At 35.9% G+C, this 20706-nt stretch overlaps 2 protein-coding genes across 2 annotated transcripts; one reads left to right on the forward strand and one right to left on the reverse strand.

Annotated features, from left to right (window-relative positions):
* Positions 1 to 1973: 1973 nt before the first annotated feature.
* On the reverse strand, positions 1974 to 16003 carry LOC133333286 (GILT-like protein 1). Its single transcript, XM_061541600.1, has 4 exons — positions 15913 to 16003; positions 2684 to 2818; positions 2244 to 2603; positions 1974 to 2169 (listed from the first exon to the last, which is right to left on the reverse strand). The coding sequence occupies exons 1-4, from the start codon at positions 15970 to 15972 to the stop codon at positions 1990 to 1992; spliced, it is 735 nt and encodes a 244-aa protein (XP_061397584.1). The 5' UTR covers positions 15973 to 16003; the 3' UTR covers positions 1974 to 1989.
* Positions 16004 to 18754: 2751 nt separating this feature from the next.
* On the forward strand, positions 18755 to 19154 carry LOC133333288 (dolichol-phosphate mannosyltransferase subunit 3). Its single transcript, XM_061541603.1, has 2 exons — positions 18755 to 18925; positions 19016 to 19154. Exons 1-2 carry the CDS (start codon positions 18776 to 18778, stop codon positions 19148 to 19150), a joined length of 285 nt encoding a protein of 94 aa, XP_061397587.1. The 5' UTR covers positions 18755 to 18775; the 3' UTR covers positions 19151 to 19154.
* The last annotated feature ends 1552 nt before the right edge of the window (positions 19155 to 20706 follow it).

Consider the following 20706-nt stretch of genomic DNA (forward strand, 5'->3'; position numbering starts at 1 on the left):
TTTATTTATGAGGGTACGGAGGTATATAAAATCTTTGACTACCTATAAACTGTAGTTCTCAAGTTCCACAAATGGTCCGAATCTAATGGACGTCTTGTGCGTTGATACAATCGGCTTGATCTTCTCGCTATTTACTGTCAGTCCCACTTAAATTCATTAAAAAGTGGCTGTTACCACTCGCAATGTTCGACCCATTATGTCGATGTCGCCGGCCTAGGCGAGTAAAATGGGCAGAGTGCCATTATAAAGGTCACACGACAAACTGTCACCTTGTCTGAATCCTCGTTCGGTATTGAAGGGATCCGAGAGGTCCCTTTCGACATAAACTGCTGACCTTGTGTCAGATAAAGTTATCCCGAATAGCCGTATTAATTTTGCAGAAATGCCGAGCGGAGTGGATTAGGCTGTCGAATGCGGCTTTATAGTCGACGAATGTGTGGAATGTGTCGATGTGGTGATCTGTTGTGGATTTGCCAGGTCTGAAACCGCATTGATAAGATGCAATAATATCATTAACCATTGACTTCAGTCGTTCACACAGCACGCAGGATAACACTTTGTATGCGATGAGAAGGATAATATTTCCTCTATAGTTGGCACATATCGTATTGCCTCCTTTTTTGCACGGGGCACAAATTCACTTGGTGCATGTTCCTGATCAGCGTCTGGTCACCGGTCTGGAATAGTTTGGCTGGTAATCCATCGGCACTTGCTGCTTTATTATTCATCGCAAGATTGATTGCTACTCTGATCTCATATTGGCTAGGTGGTATAAAATCTATACCGCCATCTCTTATTAATTCTGGCGTATCTTCTTCACCGCCACTATTTGATATCAGAAGCTTTTCTGTATCTGTCACCAAATTTCCTTCTTCATCTCTACAAGAAGATGTGCCTGTACCAAAGTCTTCGGTTTGGTGTTATACTCGCTGGTAAAATTTCCGGACTTCATTCTGACTACTGTACATCTCGATTTGCTCACGCTTACGTTTTTTTCTTATTGTTTCTTCTTCTTTTTTTTGAAAATACCTTTCTTTTCTCTCCTTTTCCCACAATAATTCTACCTCGCATTAGGTGTTGCTGCTGTGTGCAGGGTTGCCCTATATGCTGCATTTTTCACCTCAGTAGCATTACGAATCGTACCATGCGTTTCTTCAAGCATGCAACCAAATATACTAAATTAGCCAATTCGATCGAAAAACTTGTTCAAAATACTTAAAATCCGCATATATTGGTGCTACCCCAAAATATTGGCCGATATTGATAATTTTTAGTAGAGAGACCTCATATCAAATGAGAATACCACATACCAAATTACAACATTTTCGGTTGAAAAAATTTATCAAACTCCTTCAAAATACCGACATTTTGGGGGTACTTTTTTATGAGGTATACCTTATGAAGTGGACCGATATAGATAATTTTTAGTGTGATGATTTTGTACCCAAAAATAACACAAATTGCCAAATTACAAAGAGATAGTGTGAAGATTTGGCACCCAATGTGTCAAAACTCCAATACCAAATATTTGGGGGTACCGTTATGTGGGAACTATGCCTATACGTGGACCGATATAGCCCATTATCGAACTTGACCTACCTACAGACAAAAGACAATTCTGTGCAAAAATTTGACGACTTATCTCAATTCGTTTAGAGGCTAAGGAGAATAAAAACTCCTGAATAAAAAGAAAAAAAATTGAAAAAAAATTCTTTTATATTTATTTTGTTGAGATTCATTCAATACTTTATTGAGGCAGTATGTGACCAATGTCACTCTGCCTATTGCTGTAATTATAAAAAAATTAATAATAATAAAAAAACGTTTGTAAACAAAATTTATACAAAAAAATCTACAAAAACTAAAAGCTAGCGCAATAGCTTCTACCTAAGCCAAGTATGGAAATAAGAAGTTGTATTGAAGATAAAGCTTTAAATTTAGGTGGCTGTAGTAGACGATGTCGAAAATTCTCATTTGCTTGTTTTTTGTTTAGTTGAAAAGCTTAGTCAAAGCATAAGCCAAGAGACCCATGAAAGGAGCAGAGATAGCAGCAATGCTTACAGCTGAATTGCGGCTGGCACAGATTTTGGGCATGGGTTGGGAAATGTAACTGCACAATACACCGACAAAATCGCTTTGAGCACGGTCATTGACTTTGGCATCGTATTGCTGGAAATGGAAAATTGAAAATAATTATTGGAGTTTTATATGTGTGTAAAATATTCATTTGTTTTATTTCTTACATTTTTGAAAACCACAACGGGCACACTCTTCAATGGATTCATAAAGTGATTGGTGGTCTGGCCATGCTTCATCAACAATTGACTGCCCTCGGTGTTGTTGGCACATGTCTGAATATTCTCCCAGGTGTTAATTTGGTTGTCACGGGCACACTTAGCTCCTGGATAGACATTATCGGGGAAATTCTTGCCGATTTTCATCATGCAATTGATAAAGTCCAAAGTGAGAGATTCACGTGTGAATTCAACCTGGTACGAGTTGGCCTGAATGTGTTCAATGGCACAGGCATGCACCTTGTTGCCATAGCACTCATTGGGACCATGATGGCATGTGAACATAACATCCGAACCTTGTGTGGAGAACTGAAAGTGAACAACAAATGCAACTCTAATTATTCCCACACGGATTTTGAAAAACAAAACAGAAACGAGTGCCCACATACCTGTGATTTACCGAATGGCACCCACTCAATGTTAACATGGTCTTTCAATTCTCCTTTAACGGCTGGATAAATTTGCTCAGTGATCAGCTTGGCACTATCCGGACACAGCGATTCATAATAGACGGTAATGGGCACCTGTAACAAAAAGAAAATAGAACAAAAAATGAGAACAATGAGGAAGGAGTCATTTTGTAAACAGCAACAATACTGTCATCATAATAATCTTGCAATTCGATTATCTAGTCTATTGGTGGTGTGCCTTTATCCTGCTATCATTCAGTTGGTGGACTGGCGATGTTATTTGTGTTAACGTAAACAGTAGCCAGAGTTGCAGTTGTTTTCTTTTTTGTTTTTCTATAAACGCATTTCCGTTTCCTTTATTTTATTCCATGTTGTGTCACAACACATAAAGCAGAATTTCGTTGTTGTTGTTGCGGATAAAAGCATACAATTTCGAAAGTAAATAAATAAAGTGATTTAAGTAACAGAAATGGCTTGTTGCGAAAGAAATAAATTATGATCAATTTATATTTTTATTGAACGGTTTCTTACTCCAAGCTATTGTTTCACGGAACATAACTTAAAATGTTATCAATTCCAATTTTTTTTTGATTATTTAATATGGATTCTCTAGAATGATCTGGTTGATAAACTCCTCTAAAACGTGTCCAAAATCTTCGAAATATAGAAATTTGAGGGGTGGCGTCATATGGGGCAACCCAAAATATTGGACTAATATTTATCATTTTTAAAAGGGCGATTTGGTACCCAATTAGAACACAACATACCCAATTACAGTCAATTCGATGGAAAATGTGTTCAAAATACCAAAATTAGGGGGTATCCTTAAATCAGGTAGCTCCTAATATTAATAATTTTTGGCATGAAGATTAGATAGCCAGTGAGTATTAAAAATATCAAACTACAGCCAATTTGGTTGAAAAACGTGTCAAAAATTCTCAAAATACCGAATATAGAGGGTACCGTGGAAGCATTACCAAAATATGGCCTGATGCATATTCGATCCACTAATTTCCATAGATATAGATAGATTTTGTGCAAAATTTCAGCAACATATCTCAAATGGTTTAGAAGTTATCAATTTCAGTTATTTTGACCACTGTGCGTCGCTTGAAATCTAAATACATATAGTCCTTTCGTACAGCTCTTCCACTAAGCACAGAATTTCTTCTGAACGCTTTACAATCAAATCTACTTAAACAACTAAAGGTACGATCGTCTTCAAATACCCAACTTAAATGCCATCCCGCCCTATATACGATGTATCCGTACTTATTAATTTTAGTAACAGTTTTCCGTTAAGTTCGGCCAGTACCGGATATACATCGGAACATTTATGTGGAGACAAGCCATGAGAACCCAAATTATCAAAGTAAATCAGATTCAGCCGAAAAACGACCTCACAATCTTTACTTAGCTGGATTGTGACAGAACATTTGTTTCATAAGCCGAGCTTAAAAAAGATTTCCAGACGCGTCGGTCTTGTGTGCAACTCTTTAATTTGAAAGACCATGTTCCGAAATGTTGTCTTCTACTTGATCTTTCCATCGGATTCGTGGCCTTCCCTTCATCGCGAATCATCAGTTGGCTCGCTTTTATATGCCTTTTGAGCTGGGGCATCCTCAGCCATTCTCACAACATGACCTAGCCAACGTAGTCGCTGCAGCTCGATACGTCCGACTATGTCGATGTCCGAGAATAGATGGTACAACTCATGGTTCATTCAAAGGCGATATCCACCGCCGACGCATATCGGCTCATAGATCTTTCGGAGAATTGTTTTCTCAAGCACTACACGAGCTGTGTCATTTGCTTGAGGTAGTATCCATGTTTCAGATCCATACAACAGCACGGGTAGTATCAGTGTCTTGTAGAGTGTGAGTTTGGTCTGGTGGGAGATGACCTTGTTTTTGAATTGCTTGTTCAGACCATAGTAGCATCTGCTGTCAACTGTCAACTTGTTTGAATCCTCGTTCGGTATTAAAGGGCTCCGAGAAGTCTTTTCCGACTTTGCTGACCTTGTGCCACTTAAAGTTATTCTGCATAGCCGTATTAATTTTGTGGGAATGCAGAACGCTGAAATAATTTAAACACCTCTGACCGGATTGGGCTGTCGAATGCTGCTTATAGTCGACGAATAGATGGAATGTGTCGATTTGTTTTTTGTGGGCCTCTTCCATAATTTGGCGCAGAGTTATTATCTGGTCTATGGTGGATTTTACAGGCCCTGCATTACATCCGAATAATAGTGGATAATAAATCATACCCCAAAAGTTGAGTCAATTGGTCTGTTCCCACACTGCAAGAATCTACCATATTTTATTCGATATCATAAAGGAAAAAAGTGTTATCGTAGTAAAAAAGAGTAGATTCTTGTAGTACGGGAACATATCAAATATTGATTTATTATTGAGCTTTGGTATGGAGATTTTCTACACAATTATGATCCAAAAGACCTAATAACGGCCGATTTGGCGGAAAAACGTGCCAAAAATATCGAAAATTGGGAAGTACCGTTAATGAAGGCTACCCTAAAAAGCGGACCAATATTGATAATCCTTGGTAGGAAGTTATACTACCGAGCGAGAAACCAATATACCTTATGGCCCATTAGGTTCAAAGCCGTGACCAAAATTCCAAGATTACTGTTATATGGGGGCAATATCACAATGTGGAGCGATATATCTCATTATTTTATACCAAAGATCCTAGGAGTAGCACGAATGTATGTGCAAAATTTCAAAGTCCTATCTTAAATATGATGAGCTTTATCGCGACTTCATTAGACGACATATTCAGATCAAGTAGTCGTATGGGGTCTCCGCTGATTATTTCGAGGTGTTGCAAACGGCTTGGCAAATTTAATATGGAGCAGGGTATAAATACACGATATGGATAAGCATGCGAGTACTCATGCTTTTTGTTTTTTTATTTTAATAACAACTAACCCAATTTGTCTTATGTATTAGACTTTTTTTTTACTTTTCGACTTCAATAAAACGAAATCATTATAGTACAAGAATGCGGGTTACAAATTAACTTCATTTGACCACTCTTTATCAATGCGACATTTCTGACATTTCGTTGACCCACAAAATGCAACAAACAACATTGTTGACTTTGAGAAAGAAATCAATTAAAACCCTTAGGATAAATGGATGCAGGTCACTCATACAGAAATAGCATCTTCAGTCTGAATCTCCCCCACTAAAGAGTTACACACAATTCACATTCGTTGTAACAATTGAAATCTCTACAGAAATTCTAATTAGCTAGCCGATGTTAATGAATGTATATTTCTCAAAACGGTGGATTGTAATAAGCGAAAGTTACAATACAAAAATACAGACATACATACACATGTCAGATGCTGAGTTGTGAAAAATAACAAATAAAACATGACATCAGTTAGCTAGCGATATAAATTATAATTTGTTGAGATTGACTCTGAGGGAAATGCTAATTTTCATAAATTGTGTAGACACCATCCAATAATTTGATATTGACACGATATGCAGTAGTTGTAATGTTCGGTTAGAAAGCTTTGTCTTGCTTTTGTTTGTTAAAGTTTTAAATGAAATCAATTTTGTCAATAAAAAATAGTACACAAAAGCGACATACAAATTGCAATATAATAAGAGCCCTATTTGTAATTACTATTGTTACGAATATAACTTTAGATTTAAGTTAATTTAGATGAATTCCGTTAATTTAAGAATTTGAATTGTAACGTAAATTTCTACTACGCAGTTTATTTGAATAACTTCACAACAACAACCACTGTATAGATTTTTCTACATCCTTCCATTTCCTCTTTCATTTTCTATTTTGTTATTGTCGTACAATTCTTGTTAAACGTCATTCCTCTTTCTTTGTTATTCCCTCGCCTGTATATGTGTTGTTGTTATTGTAAGTTTGTTTACTCAAGTTTGTTGTTGTTATTGTTCACTCAGTAAGTTTGTTGTTGTTATTGTTACTCAATGTGTTTGTTGCATTGGTAGATTGTTCGTGATCTAGGTGTTACCAGATCGTCTAGAAACTTCTGTAGCGACAGGCAGGGCTCATATAAATAGAGGGAATGGAAAGGCAGTGAGTCAGTTGTGAATCAGATCGCGAATTGAAACCGTCGTGTAAAGTAAAGTGCAAAGTAAAGTTGTGTGAATAAAATCATTGTAATAATCGTAATCCGAAAGAACCTGCGTTTTATTTGGTACGAATTGTATCGGGAAATAAAACAACGTCTACACGGGATTTAGTAAAACCCAAGAACGTAACAATTGGTGTCGGAAGTGAGATTACGATAATACTACGATGAAGTTTAAGGATCTACGAGTGGAAGACTTGAAGAAGGAGCTGAATAAATTGGAATTGTCCTCTACTGGCAACAAGGCCGAGCTACAAAAACGTCTGTTGGATGAGTTCGAGCGCCGTGGTATGAACATCGATACATATGAGTTTGACAGTAAGGATGAAGTGGATTTATCGGAAATGGGCGAATCCAACGGTGGGGAAGTCTCGTCAGTAGCTGCCAGGGGTGACGATTTCAGAGAAATGCTGGCTAAAATGTTCGAAGAGAATTCCAGAAACACGAGACGAATGTTCGAAGAAAATTCGAGAATAACGAACGAGAAACTCGAGTACATTACAGAAGTTATTGGAAGGAGAGTGGAAACCGTGGAGGTCCAAATTAAAGATTTGGATAAGAAAGTGCAGTCGGTTGACGAGAAATTTCTGGCCCACGACCACAGGTTTACGAATCTGGAGAAGAAAATTTCGGAACTGGAAATTAAAGGTGGTCCGGTGCGAGTTCCTGATAACGCACTAAAAATCAAACCTCCTGTATTCGACGGCTCTACGTCATTCAATGTTTTCAAGTTACAGTTCGAGACAGTGGCTTCTAGAAATTCGTGGAACGACAGCGACAAAGCGGTTGCACTACTTCTGGCATTGAAGGGCAGTGCTGCTGATGTTATACAGAGTATTCCTGTCGCTTCTAGGAACAACTATGAAGATGTTATTGCTGCACTGGAACGTAAGTACGGTGGCGAACATAAACAAAACATCTACCTTATGGAACTAAGGGGAAGAGTGCAGAGGGCAAACGAGACGTTGCAAGACTTTGCAGCTGAGGTGGAACGTTTGGTGCTAATGGCGTATCCAGGAGAGAATCACCCATTGGTGGACCGTATTAAAATCGAAACCTTTGTGAATGGCATACGTGACCCTGAGATTAAATGTGCAATATATGCGTCACCAAAAGCGTCGTTTGCCGAAACTGTGTCGTTTGCCCTTGCCCAAGAGACGGCAAGAATGATTGTTAAGCCCCAGACCTACAAGATTAGCCAACTGGAGACCGAATGTTGCGAACACAAATATCTCGTTAACTTGATCAAGGTCGCCATGAGGCGGGTAATAGAAGAAACAAAGTTAGTAGGGATGACTAAGCCCAGGGTTAGATGCTACAACTGCGATAAAGCAGGTCATATTGCACGCGAATGCAGAGCTAAGCGCAAACGATCCAGGTCATCGTCACCACCTACAACGAAAGATGGTAGAAGAATGGCTCAACAGTCCACCAATGAGTCACCGTTGAACAGAATCGAGCACAGAGAAGACGGAAAACACGGTAATGCTGATGCCCTGTCTCGTCGGCCATGCAAGGTAGAATACAGCCACTGCTCAAAGGCTGAGAGCAAAGAGAATATCGTGGACGTCCGACGATTGCAGTTTGAGTCGGGAGAAGATTGGTCGACGGAACAACGAAGAGATCCCATTCTGGTCAAAATAATTTCGGCCATAGAAACGGGCAAGCGACCTAGTCGGAAAGAAATTACCTCCGAAAGCCCTCTTTTAAAATCCTATTGGGCCCAGTGGGACAGTCTACTTATAAAAGATGGCTGCCTATATCGCAAATGGGAAAGTGAGGACGGTAAATCTCACCGGAACTTGATCGTCGTCCCAGACTCCAAAATAAGAGATGTCTTGTCGGAGTTTCACGATGGGCCAAGTGGAGGACATCTTGGCATAGCAAAGACCGCTGAAAAGGTAAAGCAGAGATTCTACTGGGTCGGCTGTCAAAAATCCATTGCCGACTGGATCGCCAATTGTGAAAGGTGCATAAAAGCTAAAGGTCCAACACGGAAGAGTCGAGGCTACATGCAGCAGTATAATTCAGGAGCCCCTTTTGAAAGAATCGCAATGGATGTAGCTGGACCGTTCCCCACAAGCGACTCTGGGAACCGGTATGTCTTAGTGGTCATGGATTACTTCAGTAAATGGCCGGAGGTTTATGCTATCCCAAATCAAGAAGCCAGGACAATTGTGGATGTGTTCAGCAAGAATTGGATTTGTCGCTATGGTGTTCCATCTGAGGTTCATTCCGATCAAGGTAGGAATTTTGAATCAGCGATCTTCAAGGAAATGTGTGACTCCTACGGAATTAAGAAAACCAGAACGACGCCCCTACATCCACAATCAGATGGCATGGTGGAAAGATTCAATCGCACCCTTGAAGAACATCTACGGAAAGTGGTGGACAGTGGCCAACGAGACTGGGATGAGCATATTCCAAAGTTTTTATTGGCTTATAGATCGGCCATTCATGATTCCACATCCCGGACCCCAGCCGAAGTTCTGTTCGGAAATGAATTAAAGCTACCTGGCGATTTGATATTCGGCGCTACCCCAAACGACGATGTGAACCAAGATGAAGACAGCCAAAACTCTTTTAGTAAAGTCCACGATGCAGTTCGACATCGAATAAAAATGGTTAGCAACCGCATGAAGGCAAGGTACGATCGAGCGGCAAATACCGATGGGTTTCAAGAAGGGCAACTGGTACTATTGTTCAACCCACAACGAAAGAAAGGACTATGCCCCAAATTGCAAACGCACTGGGAAGGACCCTACAAGATTGTCACGAAAATAAATGACGTCGTTTATCGCATCCAGAGGAGCGACAGTCCCAGGTCGAAGATGAAAGTTGTACATTTGGAGCGGCTGACCCCCTACGGAACGGGAACTGTGCCTATTCGGGACGAACAGGCTTAAGCGGGGGGCAATGTTACGAATATAACTTTAGATTTAAGTTAATTTAGATGAATTCCGTTAATTTAAGAATTTGAATTGTAACGTAAATTTCTACTACGCAGTTTATTTGAATAACTTCACAACAACAACCACTGTATAGATTTTTCTACATCCTTCCATTTCCTCTTTCATTTTCTATTTTGTTATTGTCGTACAATTCTTGTTAAACGTCATTCCTCTTTCTTTGTTATTCCCTCGCCTGTATATGTGTTGTTGTTATTGTAAGTTTGTTTACTCAAGTTTGTTGTTGTTATTGTTCACTCAGTAAGTTTGTTGTTGTTATTGTTACTCAATGTGTTTGTTGCATTGGTAGATTGTTCGTGATCTAGGTGTTACCAGATCGTCTAGAAACTTCTGTAGCGACAGGCAGGGCTCATATAAATAGAGGGAATGGAAAGGCAGTGAGTCAGTTGTGAATCAGATCGCGAATTGAAACCGTCGTGTAAAGTAAAGTGCAAAGTAAAGTTGTGTGAATAAAATCATTGTAATAATCGTAATCCGAAAGAACCTGCGTTTTATTTGGTACGAATTGTATCGGGAAATAAAACAACGTCTACACGGGATTTAGTAAAACCCAAGAACGTAACACTATGATCAAGTTCACACATGGTATTTTTTTATATTTTATAGAATAGTTTGACATGCACATATGTACATATATCTCATATAAAGAAGAATATATTTTTAGAAGGCCTGATATTTCTGCAAGCTGTACACCATTTTTAACTTTGTGTAAATGTGGCCTTATGTTTTCCAGCAAATCTGCACATGTGAGTCGTTAAGTTGAGTAACACATTTGTTTACCATTCAATGTTATTGTCCCCCACCGAGTCTGGTGCAGGTTATTATATGCAACATTGAATTCGAAAAATAGGGTAAATTGTCAATTTCAGCGATACGTAATACAATTAATAAAATACAGTACCCTATACCAGGCGTAAGATGATTACGCACTGTATTGCAGCTGACATGAATTTGGCTGCGGATTTATGGTTAACAGGAGAATAAAAGACATCATCTTCAGATTCACTCCAGTAGATGAGCGAATTACTATAATTTGTACCCACGATCTAATTTGTACCCACGGAATACATAGATGAACAGACCAAAGACATATTTTATGATGAAGAAGGAAACCTGGCGACATATACAAACAGCTTGTTGAGGATCTGAAAGGAGCACTCCCACCATATCAAATTCACACTCTACAAGACGTTGATACTACCGGTGCTGTTGTGTATGGTTGGCTAGGTTATGGTGTGAGAATGGATGAGGATGACCCAGATCTAAAGGCATATAAAAGCGAGCCACCTGAACTTTACGCAGAAGGGGAAGACCACGCATTCGATGGAAAGATCAAGTAGAAGACTACATTTCGTAACATGGCTTTTCAAATTGTTAAGCTCGGCGTATAGAACAAATGTTCTGTCAAAAGCCAGCTATGTAATTAGGTAAATATTTTGCATTCTTTTGGGCATGTTTTCTAACAGAATTGCCGCCAATATGGTATATAAAATCTTCCAAACAAAAATTTAAAATATTTAGAGTAGCCCCCATATAACTGAACTCCCAAATTTCGGTATTTATTTCGCATGGGGTGATGGCTCCGCTTTATTTTTTTTTATTGATTTTCATATTCAACTCGGAAATATCTGCGGATTTCAGTAGAATTCTGTTATATTACCATTATTACTCTTATTTAGGAAGAATATTATTTTCGATTCGAATTTGGAATATTTTTTTCATACAACTTTTTGATAATCTTGTGATGATGTTATTTGAACGATGATTACTTTCGATTTTACAAAAAAAAAAAAAAACAACAAAGACAAGCTCATCTTTTAACCGGTTTTAACACAAGTATTACTCAAACTCGAAAAAAAATTAGAACTTATTAACATTCATACCTGTGTACATTGAATTTTTGCAAGTTTGAGAAAAACAATTCACGACAAATAAACAAAAAAAAAAAACAAATAAAAACATTAAATTATTACAAGTGTCAGAATGAAGTGCATACAAACGTTTTTTTATTTGTTTTGAGTTCTTCATTTGCTTTCATTTTTTAAATAAATATTCACAAAAGACTACTCAGTTGACATTTGCACAAGCGTTACCGGTTGTCAAGATCGTAACACTGCCAGCCCTCCCCACCCCTTCACCTCACCGTTTAACCTTTGTTTCGATTGGGGTTAGATCATCAATATCGACTGTGAACAAACTCAGCGCAAAACATGCACTTCCCTGTGTGTTTGTCGCCGTCGCCGTCATCGCCTGTTGAAGTCGTAATTAAATTAATTAAAAGAAAAGAATCAAACAAATATTACGGGAACAAAAGACGAACATTAATATTGACATTTAATGGCGATATTTGTATTGGGGGAATATTAATTGTCATATGCAAATATGTTGTAGGGAGAATATTGGCAACATTTGAATTTAAGTGGGTTTAAATATCGTAAAATATCTTGCAGGATATGGAGCAGGCATAATCAGCCTCATTCTGAACATCAATTTACTGTGAATTTGTTCGCACCTTCCTTTATAGTTATTTTGAAGCAGAACTCGCAGCGATTTTTTTTCGCATTCTCACTTTCCCCTTATTCTGAATCAAGTTCGAAAGCGAAAAATCGTTTTTGGGAAAAACCAGTTATTCTGGATTATAGGGAGTGGGAGAATGTGATGACATTTTGTGTTAATTTTTCCCTAATAAATTTAAAGACAACTGACTATAAAATATATGTATGTATATGTATTACATATTTTTATGAAAAATATCTACACAATACTTATTCTATGACGATTTTGAATATTATAAATGGTTATATCAAGAATCCGCGGTAAATCTGCCATTAAAATAAAATGCCATTGCAAATCCTACTGGTTACGAATTTATAAAGGCAATAAGGAATGTTTAAGCCGAGTTTTAGCAATTTGGAGGCGAAATAAAGATATTTTGGCCTGATGATCTGTTTAATAGTGAAGAACTCAAATAAAAATTATGAAAGAACAATAATAAAGCTACAAAAGAATATTTTTTCTTTCTAATTTATATTAAAAATTTGGGGAGATAAAATATCGAAATTAAAAAAAAGTACACAATTTTGGGCGATTTCTTTTGACATCGTTCAATGCGTTTTTGCCATCATAAAAAATGTTCTTTTATTTGTAATCTGTTGCACCAAATTACATCAAAACAATAAACAGTTGTTTCACATGACGTTGTATGTTGCCATATTTTCAAACTTTAGTTTATTTTCTTTTAATCACAAAGCAGATTTACCGCGGATTTTTGAAATTTCACATTTGTATTGTTACAAAGTTTAAATAACACTAAAAAGTAACAATTAAAAAATCAATAAATAAAATACTGAAAAAAATATTACAAAATTAAATTATAATATGGCAACACGAACCTTTATTCAACCACCATTTTTGAAAATTCGCTCAGAATAAGGCGAAAATGTGAAAGCGATTTTTTTCACAAGCGAGATCTCTCTCTCTATCCTGAATAAGATTGAGCTTCTCATCCCCACAGCAGATATTAAAAAAAGGTTTGTTCTCTTTGAACCATGCGGTTCCGACAGTTCCAAAAGGTCGCTTCGGTAAAATTGGTCACAGTCGGTCGAAAAAAAAAAATAACAAGAGAATATGAATCACTGTGCACCATTACAATATTGATCGACTCCAACCCGTATTTCTTACCGGGCAAAACAAACAATATACCACTAGTCACCCAATGATTTATTTTTATTCCCGTAAGGAGTACTTTCAAAATACCTTAAATCAATGAGGACTTTTATATAGGGGCTGTATCATGGGAAATTTGTGCCACAAAGATTTGGCTCCCACTAAAAACAAAAAATTGACAACCAAATTGGCCATAGGTTGAAAAATGTGCGTCAAATGGAAAAATAGGTCAATATTGTTCATTTTTTGGCATTGATCTAACAAAATGATAACTTATAAGCCAATATTCCAAATTACATACATTTGGGTTGAAAAAAGTGAAGGAAATCCGAATATTGGAGGTATCGTTGTATAGGGACTATTCAAAAACGTCGATTCATATATCCAATGTTCAATATCAAATATCCTAGAAGTACTGAATAACTTCAATTCTGACTTTGAAGAATTTTATTTGTTCTGATAGTTTTACCAGTTATTTTTTTATATAATTTGTGTTCCATATATGACAAAAATATCCGATTGGTCCCGATTTCGGGTATTGTTTGCGCTTACAATGTTTATGCCCTACACAACTATGTTGTCAGGGTATTATAGCTTTGTGTAGACCTAAGAGTTTGTAACAATATATTGATCCTAGACCCACCTTTGAGTATACCGATCGTCATACCTCGACTAGCTGAGTCATCTAGACATGTGTGTCCGTCCGTCTGTCCATTGTAATTTGTAAAAACGATACAGGCCACAGTTATGGACCAATCTTCACGAAATTTGCATGTAGGATTGGTAATGATCGGTTAATATTTAGGGGATGAAATGGGCCAAATACTTAACTTTTGTCGGTGTTTCTGGTCGCTCCAGAGGCCAAAGAATAAGCATGTTTTTTTTATAAAGATCGGTCATTATTTATATTTACTCCTGAAGGACATAGACCCGAGAAGTATTATTATTGTATGTACTCGGATATGATGTGTGCTTACGTATTTATATATTATTTAGAAACTTATTAACATTAGAGGGCAGAAATATAGCTTTACAAAAGGTTCTAGTTATGGTCAAAGACAACGCCTATAATTTTCGGTGATGATCACGAGTCGATATATAGGCCATAAGCCGAACATGACAACAAAACCCACGATGAAGGGAATCTGGATAAGTAATTAGAAGGGCTATACTGAATATTGTGAATATTCGGAAAATATGTCCGTGTAAGGAAGAGGTGCTGTTGACCTTTTGTTGTCACAAAATATTTCACAGGCTCGGAATAAAAATCCGAAAGAAAAGAAAGTTAGAGTTCGTGGTATTTGTGTAGGGACTATACTATTTGTACCGGACTATACTGCTCCGCTCACTGGTTATTTATGGCTTAGTATTCCCTCATGTTGCAAACTTTTCGGCCTGGTCAAACTTAACACCAGTTATATTTGTTTGTTAAACGGACGGTTACTATAACCTTCTTATGCCCATTTTGTGTTTAAATTTACAGCATTTAGCCAATTTCAGTTATAAATTTATTTCAAACGATTAACATATTTAAGGTATAATTTTTACTATTTGTGTTGAATAATAATGAAGATAGCTAATAACAACAAATATAAGAAAACAAACTGAAATACTATTGTTTATAGTGAAACGAATTTTTTTGGAAGACCGTTTAACCTTGAATGGAAAAATAATAGCAAAACATTTGTCAACTTTGCCAATAGTTTAAGTTTTTAGATATATTTACAAAGCTACACATACATACATATATATGTGAATAATCCCAGCCGTGTTACTCATTTAATCTTCTAAGTTTATTTTGAAATTGCAGCCAACAAAACCACTTTTCCATACAAGTGATATTTTTTATGTAATCATTGGCTTTTAATAGAATTACGAAAAAACACACATTTTCTTATGGAAAACCGGTTCTGAATTTTCCACTTACCCTAAATGTACAGTTTTAACATCTATTTTTCTTTTTTCAAAACGGAAAATTGTCTGCCATCGTGTAGGCAATGGTGGAGGGGCTTGAAAAAGAGGTCATTGATCGTGACGACAACAATGTTACCTGTTGTGCATCAGACCGACAGAAGGTAGGCATTGTTTAGGCCACCACAACTACCGGCTAATTCTGACTAGGCTATGTTTTATTTTGTTATTCTTCGTCTTTGCTTATTGTTATTATTATGTTTACGCGATCTATCTATCTATCCAGTTATTTTCCATTGACAATTTCAAAACAACAAAGACCTGTTTTTGTGGCATTTCTTCAACAGCAAAAACAACAACCAAATTAACATCTTTCTTCGACGTGTTTTTTTTTCGAGTTCCAAACAATACGAGAATATATACGTGTTAATTTTTCTTAATTCTGAAATCATCAACAACGAACGTCGTACGTTTTTTAAAAATTCAACTCCAAGAGAAATAAATAAAAATTCACTTACCTTGACTGCACTGGCTACAGCAATTATAGCCACAAATAATCCCACAATTTTTTGACTCATGACTGCCAGGCCGATGATTTAAATTCCAAAAGTTGTTGTTATTGTTTTTCGTTGTTGTTGTAATGTTTGTGCATGAAATTAATTAGAAAAAAAGATAAATTTAAATTAAAAACAATTTGTAAGTAGTTTTTTTATTTTCCGTGAAATCTTACCGTTCTACTGCGTTGTTCAACACCGACTGTTTGTTACTGACTTTAAGCCGTGGTTTTGTTGCCACAATGAGAGGGGGTTATTTTGTAAACAATAACAGCCATCTGTAGAGCTTGACGCATTTTGGGTTGGGTTCGTCCGTTCGTTAGTTCATCAACAGAAAAACATGTTTTGAGAGTAGTTTTTGTTACTCTCTTTATTATCTTGGGTTTGGATAACTCAAATGGAGAGTTAGATAAATTCAGCATTTTAACCCTTACACCAACGATCATTATTAATTCAGAATAGTTATAAGCATGGTACAATCATGGTACAATAATACAAGGTAGGGCAGCTTGAGGTGAATAACAAAAAAGCAACTATGCACGTGTGGCTTCTTCTGCCAAAAATAAAATAAATATACGCAACAAGTGTTTGTGTTTATTTGACTTTTTTCAACATAAAACTAAAAACGCGAAAAATGAATGAAGGGTTATGATTTCTTCCCAAAATCCAGCAGGGAATACCATAAAATGTTTTTTTCATCCATAACAAAGTAAATGCTTCTTAAAAAATCATTTTCATTTCAATTAAATTTGAATATATTTCAATTCATTTTGAATTTATTTGACATATTATTCAAAACAATACACACACATACACAAAATATGTATTTTGATTTGATGGAACAAGCCACCTTGAGAAAAAATTGTAATCAGTCGGTAGCTGTGCCCTACCTTGTAATAATTATACCATGCGTGTGGCTTCTTCTGCCACAAAATAAAATAAATATACGCAACAAGTGGCTGTGTTTATTTGACATTTTTTCAACACAACTAAAAACGCGAAAAATGAATGAAAGGTTATGATTTCTTCCAAAAATCCAGTAGAGAATACCATCAAATGTTTGTTTCATCCATAACAAAGTAAATACTTCCAGAAGTACGCGTTAAAAACATAATTTTCATTTCAATTAAATTGGAATATATTTCAAATTATTTTGAATTTATTTGACATAGTATTCAAAACATTAAATACAAACACATTGATAGATGTGCCCTACCTTGTAATAATTATGCCATGGTTATACAAAATTTTAATCATGGTCTGGGAGGTGGAAAATTCATTCTGTGGATGAAAGCCATTGCCGAGTATATTAAGAACCCTGAATGACAAATTGGCCATAGGTAAAATTTTAAGCTATATCGCAATGGATTTTTAGCTAGTAATTCATAAAAAAATCCTTCATATCGTTGAACACTAGTTTCTTTATGAAGGAGTTGTCAGATCGAAATTTAACATGTGTTCATAACAGAGATGGAAGTTTCCAAAAAACTTGATTTTTTTCTGTTTATACCGCACTTTTTGTGTTAGGCTAAGAACTTTCCGAACTGCCCTCGTATCTAATTATGCTCAATACGTTAATCGAATTTTCAGATAATCAACGAGATGTTGTACCGGTTTAAATCAACCGATTAAACGTATATACATATCATTTGAAATCTAGCCAAATTGCTAATCACATGGAATAAATTGTTACCGGCCCTGTGGCACTAATACGTAGCTCCTTGACTAACTCCGCTTATGATTACTAAAATTTCTACATAGTTCGTAGACATTCTTGATTGAAATTTCTTCACTGAAGTCCCCTATCCGCTGCCCTTTTCCATCTTCGAACCATCTGCAAAAAATGAGAGATCGTTTAGAGGAGCAAGCCGCTCCGCACAGGAATCTATGCTATAATCACTTGAGTATATACACTGCGTATCATAACTATAGACGCCCCCTAATTCAATTGGTATGTTAGTTGAGAAATAAAATGGACCCATTATGTTATAAATATTATAAATAAAACGATTAAAAACACATATTCTTCAACAAAAATAATTAATTTATTCTTTATGGTTTCGCCGAATTCTGCACTTTCAAAATTGCTGGTGTTGCATAACTATAGACGCACTTTTACAAAATTAGAAAAAATTTATTTTAAAAAACTTAAATAAAATAAAATAACTTTTATAAATAATTATTTTGAATAAGTTCAAAAATTTTATCCATCACACTGCTGATCAAAATTATTCGCAAGTCTTCATCGATTGACCGCCATTCATCGAAAATCACTTCTTGGAGGTAAAATACAGTTTGGTATTGGAGGTTTTCTGCATAGACACGATGAGTCAAGATTCCACACATGTTCTCGATCGGATTCTGGATTTTATGGCATCATGGAAATGTCAAATAAAGCATTCCGTGGCTATAAAATGCTCATTGTCTTCAAAAAAACCCTATAATACTCCAAATAATTTTAACAAACACTATAAAGAATTATTATATTTTATGGCATCACCGAAAAATAATTCGAGTTGTTACAAATTCAATATTTTCGTAAATTATTGATTGTAAAATAAAACACTATTTTGTAATTAACAGCAATAGTGGAAGGCCCATTGTATTCGTTATACGCGTTCGTTTAGTAAGACCACTCGCAACGTATCACATGCATGTACCGATTACCGCCAACAGATTTCATTACTATATGACGGCGTCAACAGTACTCTTAATCCGGCACAGGAACTTGTTGTTTATCAAAATCAATTAATGACAAGTTGAACATTCCTATTTCTAATTTTTTTTAACAATTAAGACAATTAAGAGACGATCAACTTCTATCAAAATGACAAATCTACAACGTTGGCTGATGTATTTGGTTCTGTTTCTCATTCCATATTTTGCATTGCTATCGGCCTCCATAAAAACACCCGGTCTGCAAATGTTGTTGGTGCCTCTACAGGTTTTGCCTTACGTGTTGGTTTTGATGTTCGGTGTAAGTAATAGGAAACCAATGGAAATAAATGCAATGTGATATTATGAATATATATGTAAATCTATTAAAATTATTCGTTTGTCTTTGTAGTTTTATGCCGCTGGTACAGTTCTTTATCGTACATTTACATTCAACGATTGTCCAGCAGCTGCTGCTGAGTTGCAGAAGGAAATTGAAGAGGCACGCAAAGATTTGATCGCCAAAGGATTTAGATTTCGTGATTAGATCAATGTTTGAAAATAGGACTGGATCGTTTATTACATGTACAACATGTTTTAGATGTACTTAGTAATAGTATGGTGATGTTAGAAGCAAATTTTCTAAAATTTACAATACATGAATATGTAGCATTAAATCGTGTAATAAAAAAAATTTATACCAAAATGTCATCAGGGTTTCACTGCTTGAAGATATAATCCAAAAAATACATTAAAATTTTACAGGAAATATATACTTCTCGATATTGGATCCAAACACACAGTAATAATGTATTTTGAAGCGTAAGCAAATTATAGTGTTTTGAATCCTGATTATGAATCCTATAGTTCACGAGGTATGGGACTTCAAGCTATACATCGTGATGTATAGAATTCCGAATTGGTTCTTAATTTGAGAACAAATCCTAATCTACCATGTGAATTAGTATTTCGAATGGATCCACAAGCTGTCAACATGTGTATCAATTTTTCTATACTCTCCACCAAATGAAATATTCACCCGAAACTGCATACGTTTTTAAAAATTCTTGATCAGAATAAAATTTTATGTCGATTTAATCATGATTGTCTGTCCACCTGTGGAATATAACGCTCGCAATATTTAAGATAGAGGTTTGAAATGTTACACATACGATTCTTAATCGTTCTAGTACAGTACACATAAACGTTTTGAATTAATTTTTTTTAAATATTCCAATTATATGTGTGCTAATTATATGACCGGCACTGTACATTTCGCCTGTCCCAGAAACTGCAAGGGTCCTCTATTAATCGAATAAGTTTCCAATTTTCCCTTCATACATACCAATTGCTAATACTTCTATGAGGTCTGGTGTTTAAAATGGCATATATCGCTCCAGTTTTTAGTATTGCCACCATATAACGGTATCCCCAAATATTCAGTAGTTAGAAAATTCAAGGTAATTGAATGACTGTAAATTGGCACAACATCTTCCTTCCAATAGTGGACTTTTTAGAATAGCCCCAATACAATGGTACCCCCTTTATTCTATATTTTTGGGATTATGGACACGTATTTAACCTCTAATTTGGTTCTCAAATTCTCCAATAAAATCATGGTTCCGAACGAAAACTATTACTTGAAATGCCCAACTCATTCCGTCAACAATAATATTTTAATTTCTTCTTAAATTACAGTTGCCTAGATGAATATACCTGAAGTAAATTTACTTTGATTCTGATGTACAAATTATCTAAAAAGGACCTATTAGTTTAGAACAGGAGATGAATATTTCGTACATGTTATTTTGAAGAGCTTTCCGAGTCGGCATTCTTCTTTTTTCTACTTATGTTCACCTCAAATTGATAACGCTAAAGAATTGTTGAAAATTTATACTTATACTAGTCGGCGGTAGATGGCGCCACCCTATAAATTTAATTTACCATTCGTTGTCTATGACGATTATTTTTACAGTCATGGCCGAAAGATGTAATCCCGAAATTTCTAATAAATTAATTTCCTAAAAACCTAATTTGTATTTATTCTGTTTGTTATTTTGTACTCCCTCAGTCTCATGGTTCTCAAACGATTATATTTCGGAG

The sequence above is a fragment of the Musca vetustissima genome, unplaced genomic scaffold, assembly GCF_032173495.1.
Source record: "Musca vetustissima isolate MV318-11 ecotype Yass unplaced genomic scaffold, APGP_CSIRO_Mvet_v1 utg3344, whole genome shotgun sequence".
Taxonomy (NCBI): domain Eukaryota; kingdom Metazoa; phylum Arthropoda; class Insecta; order Diptera; family Muscidae; genus Musca; species Musca vetustissima.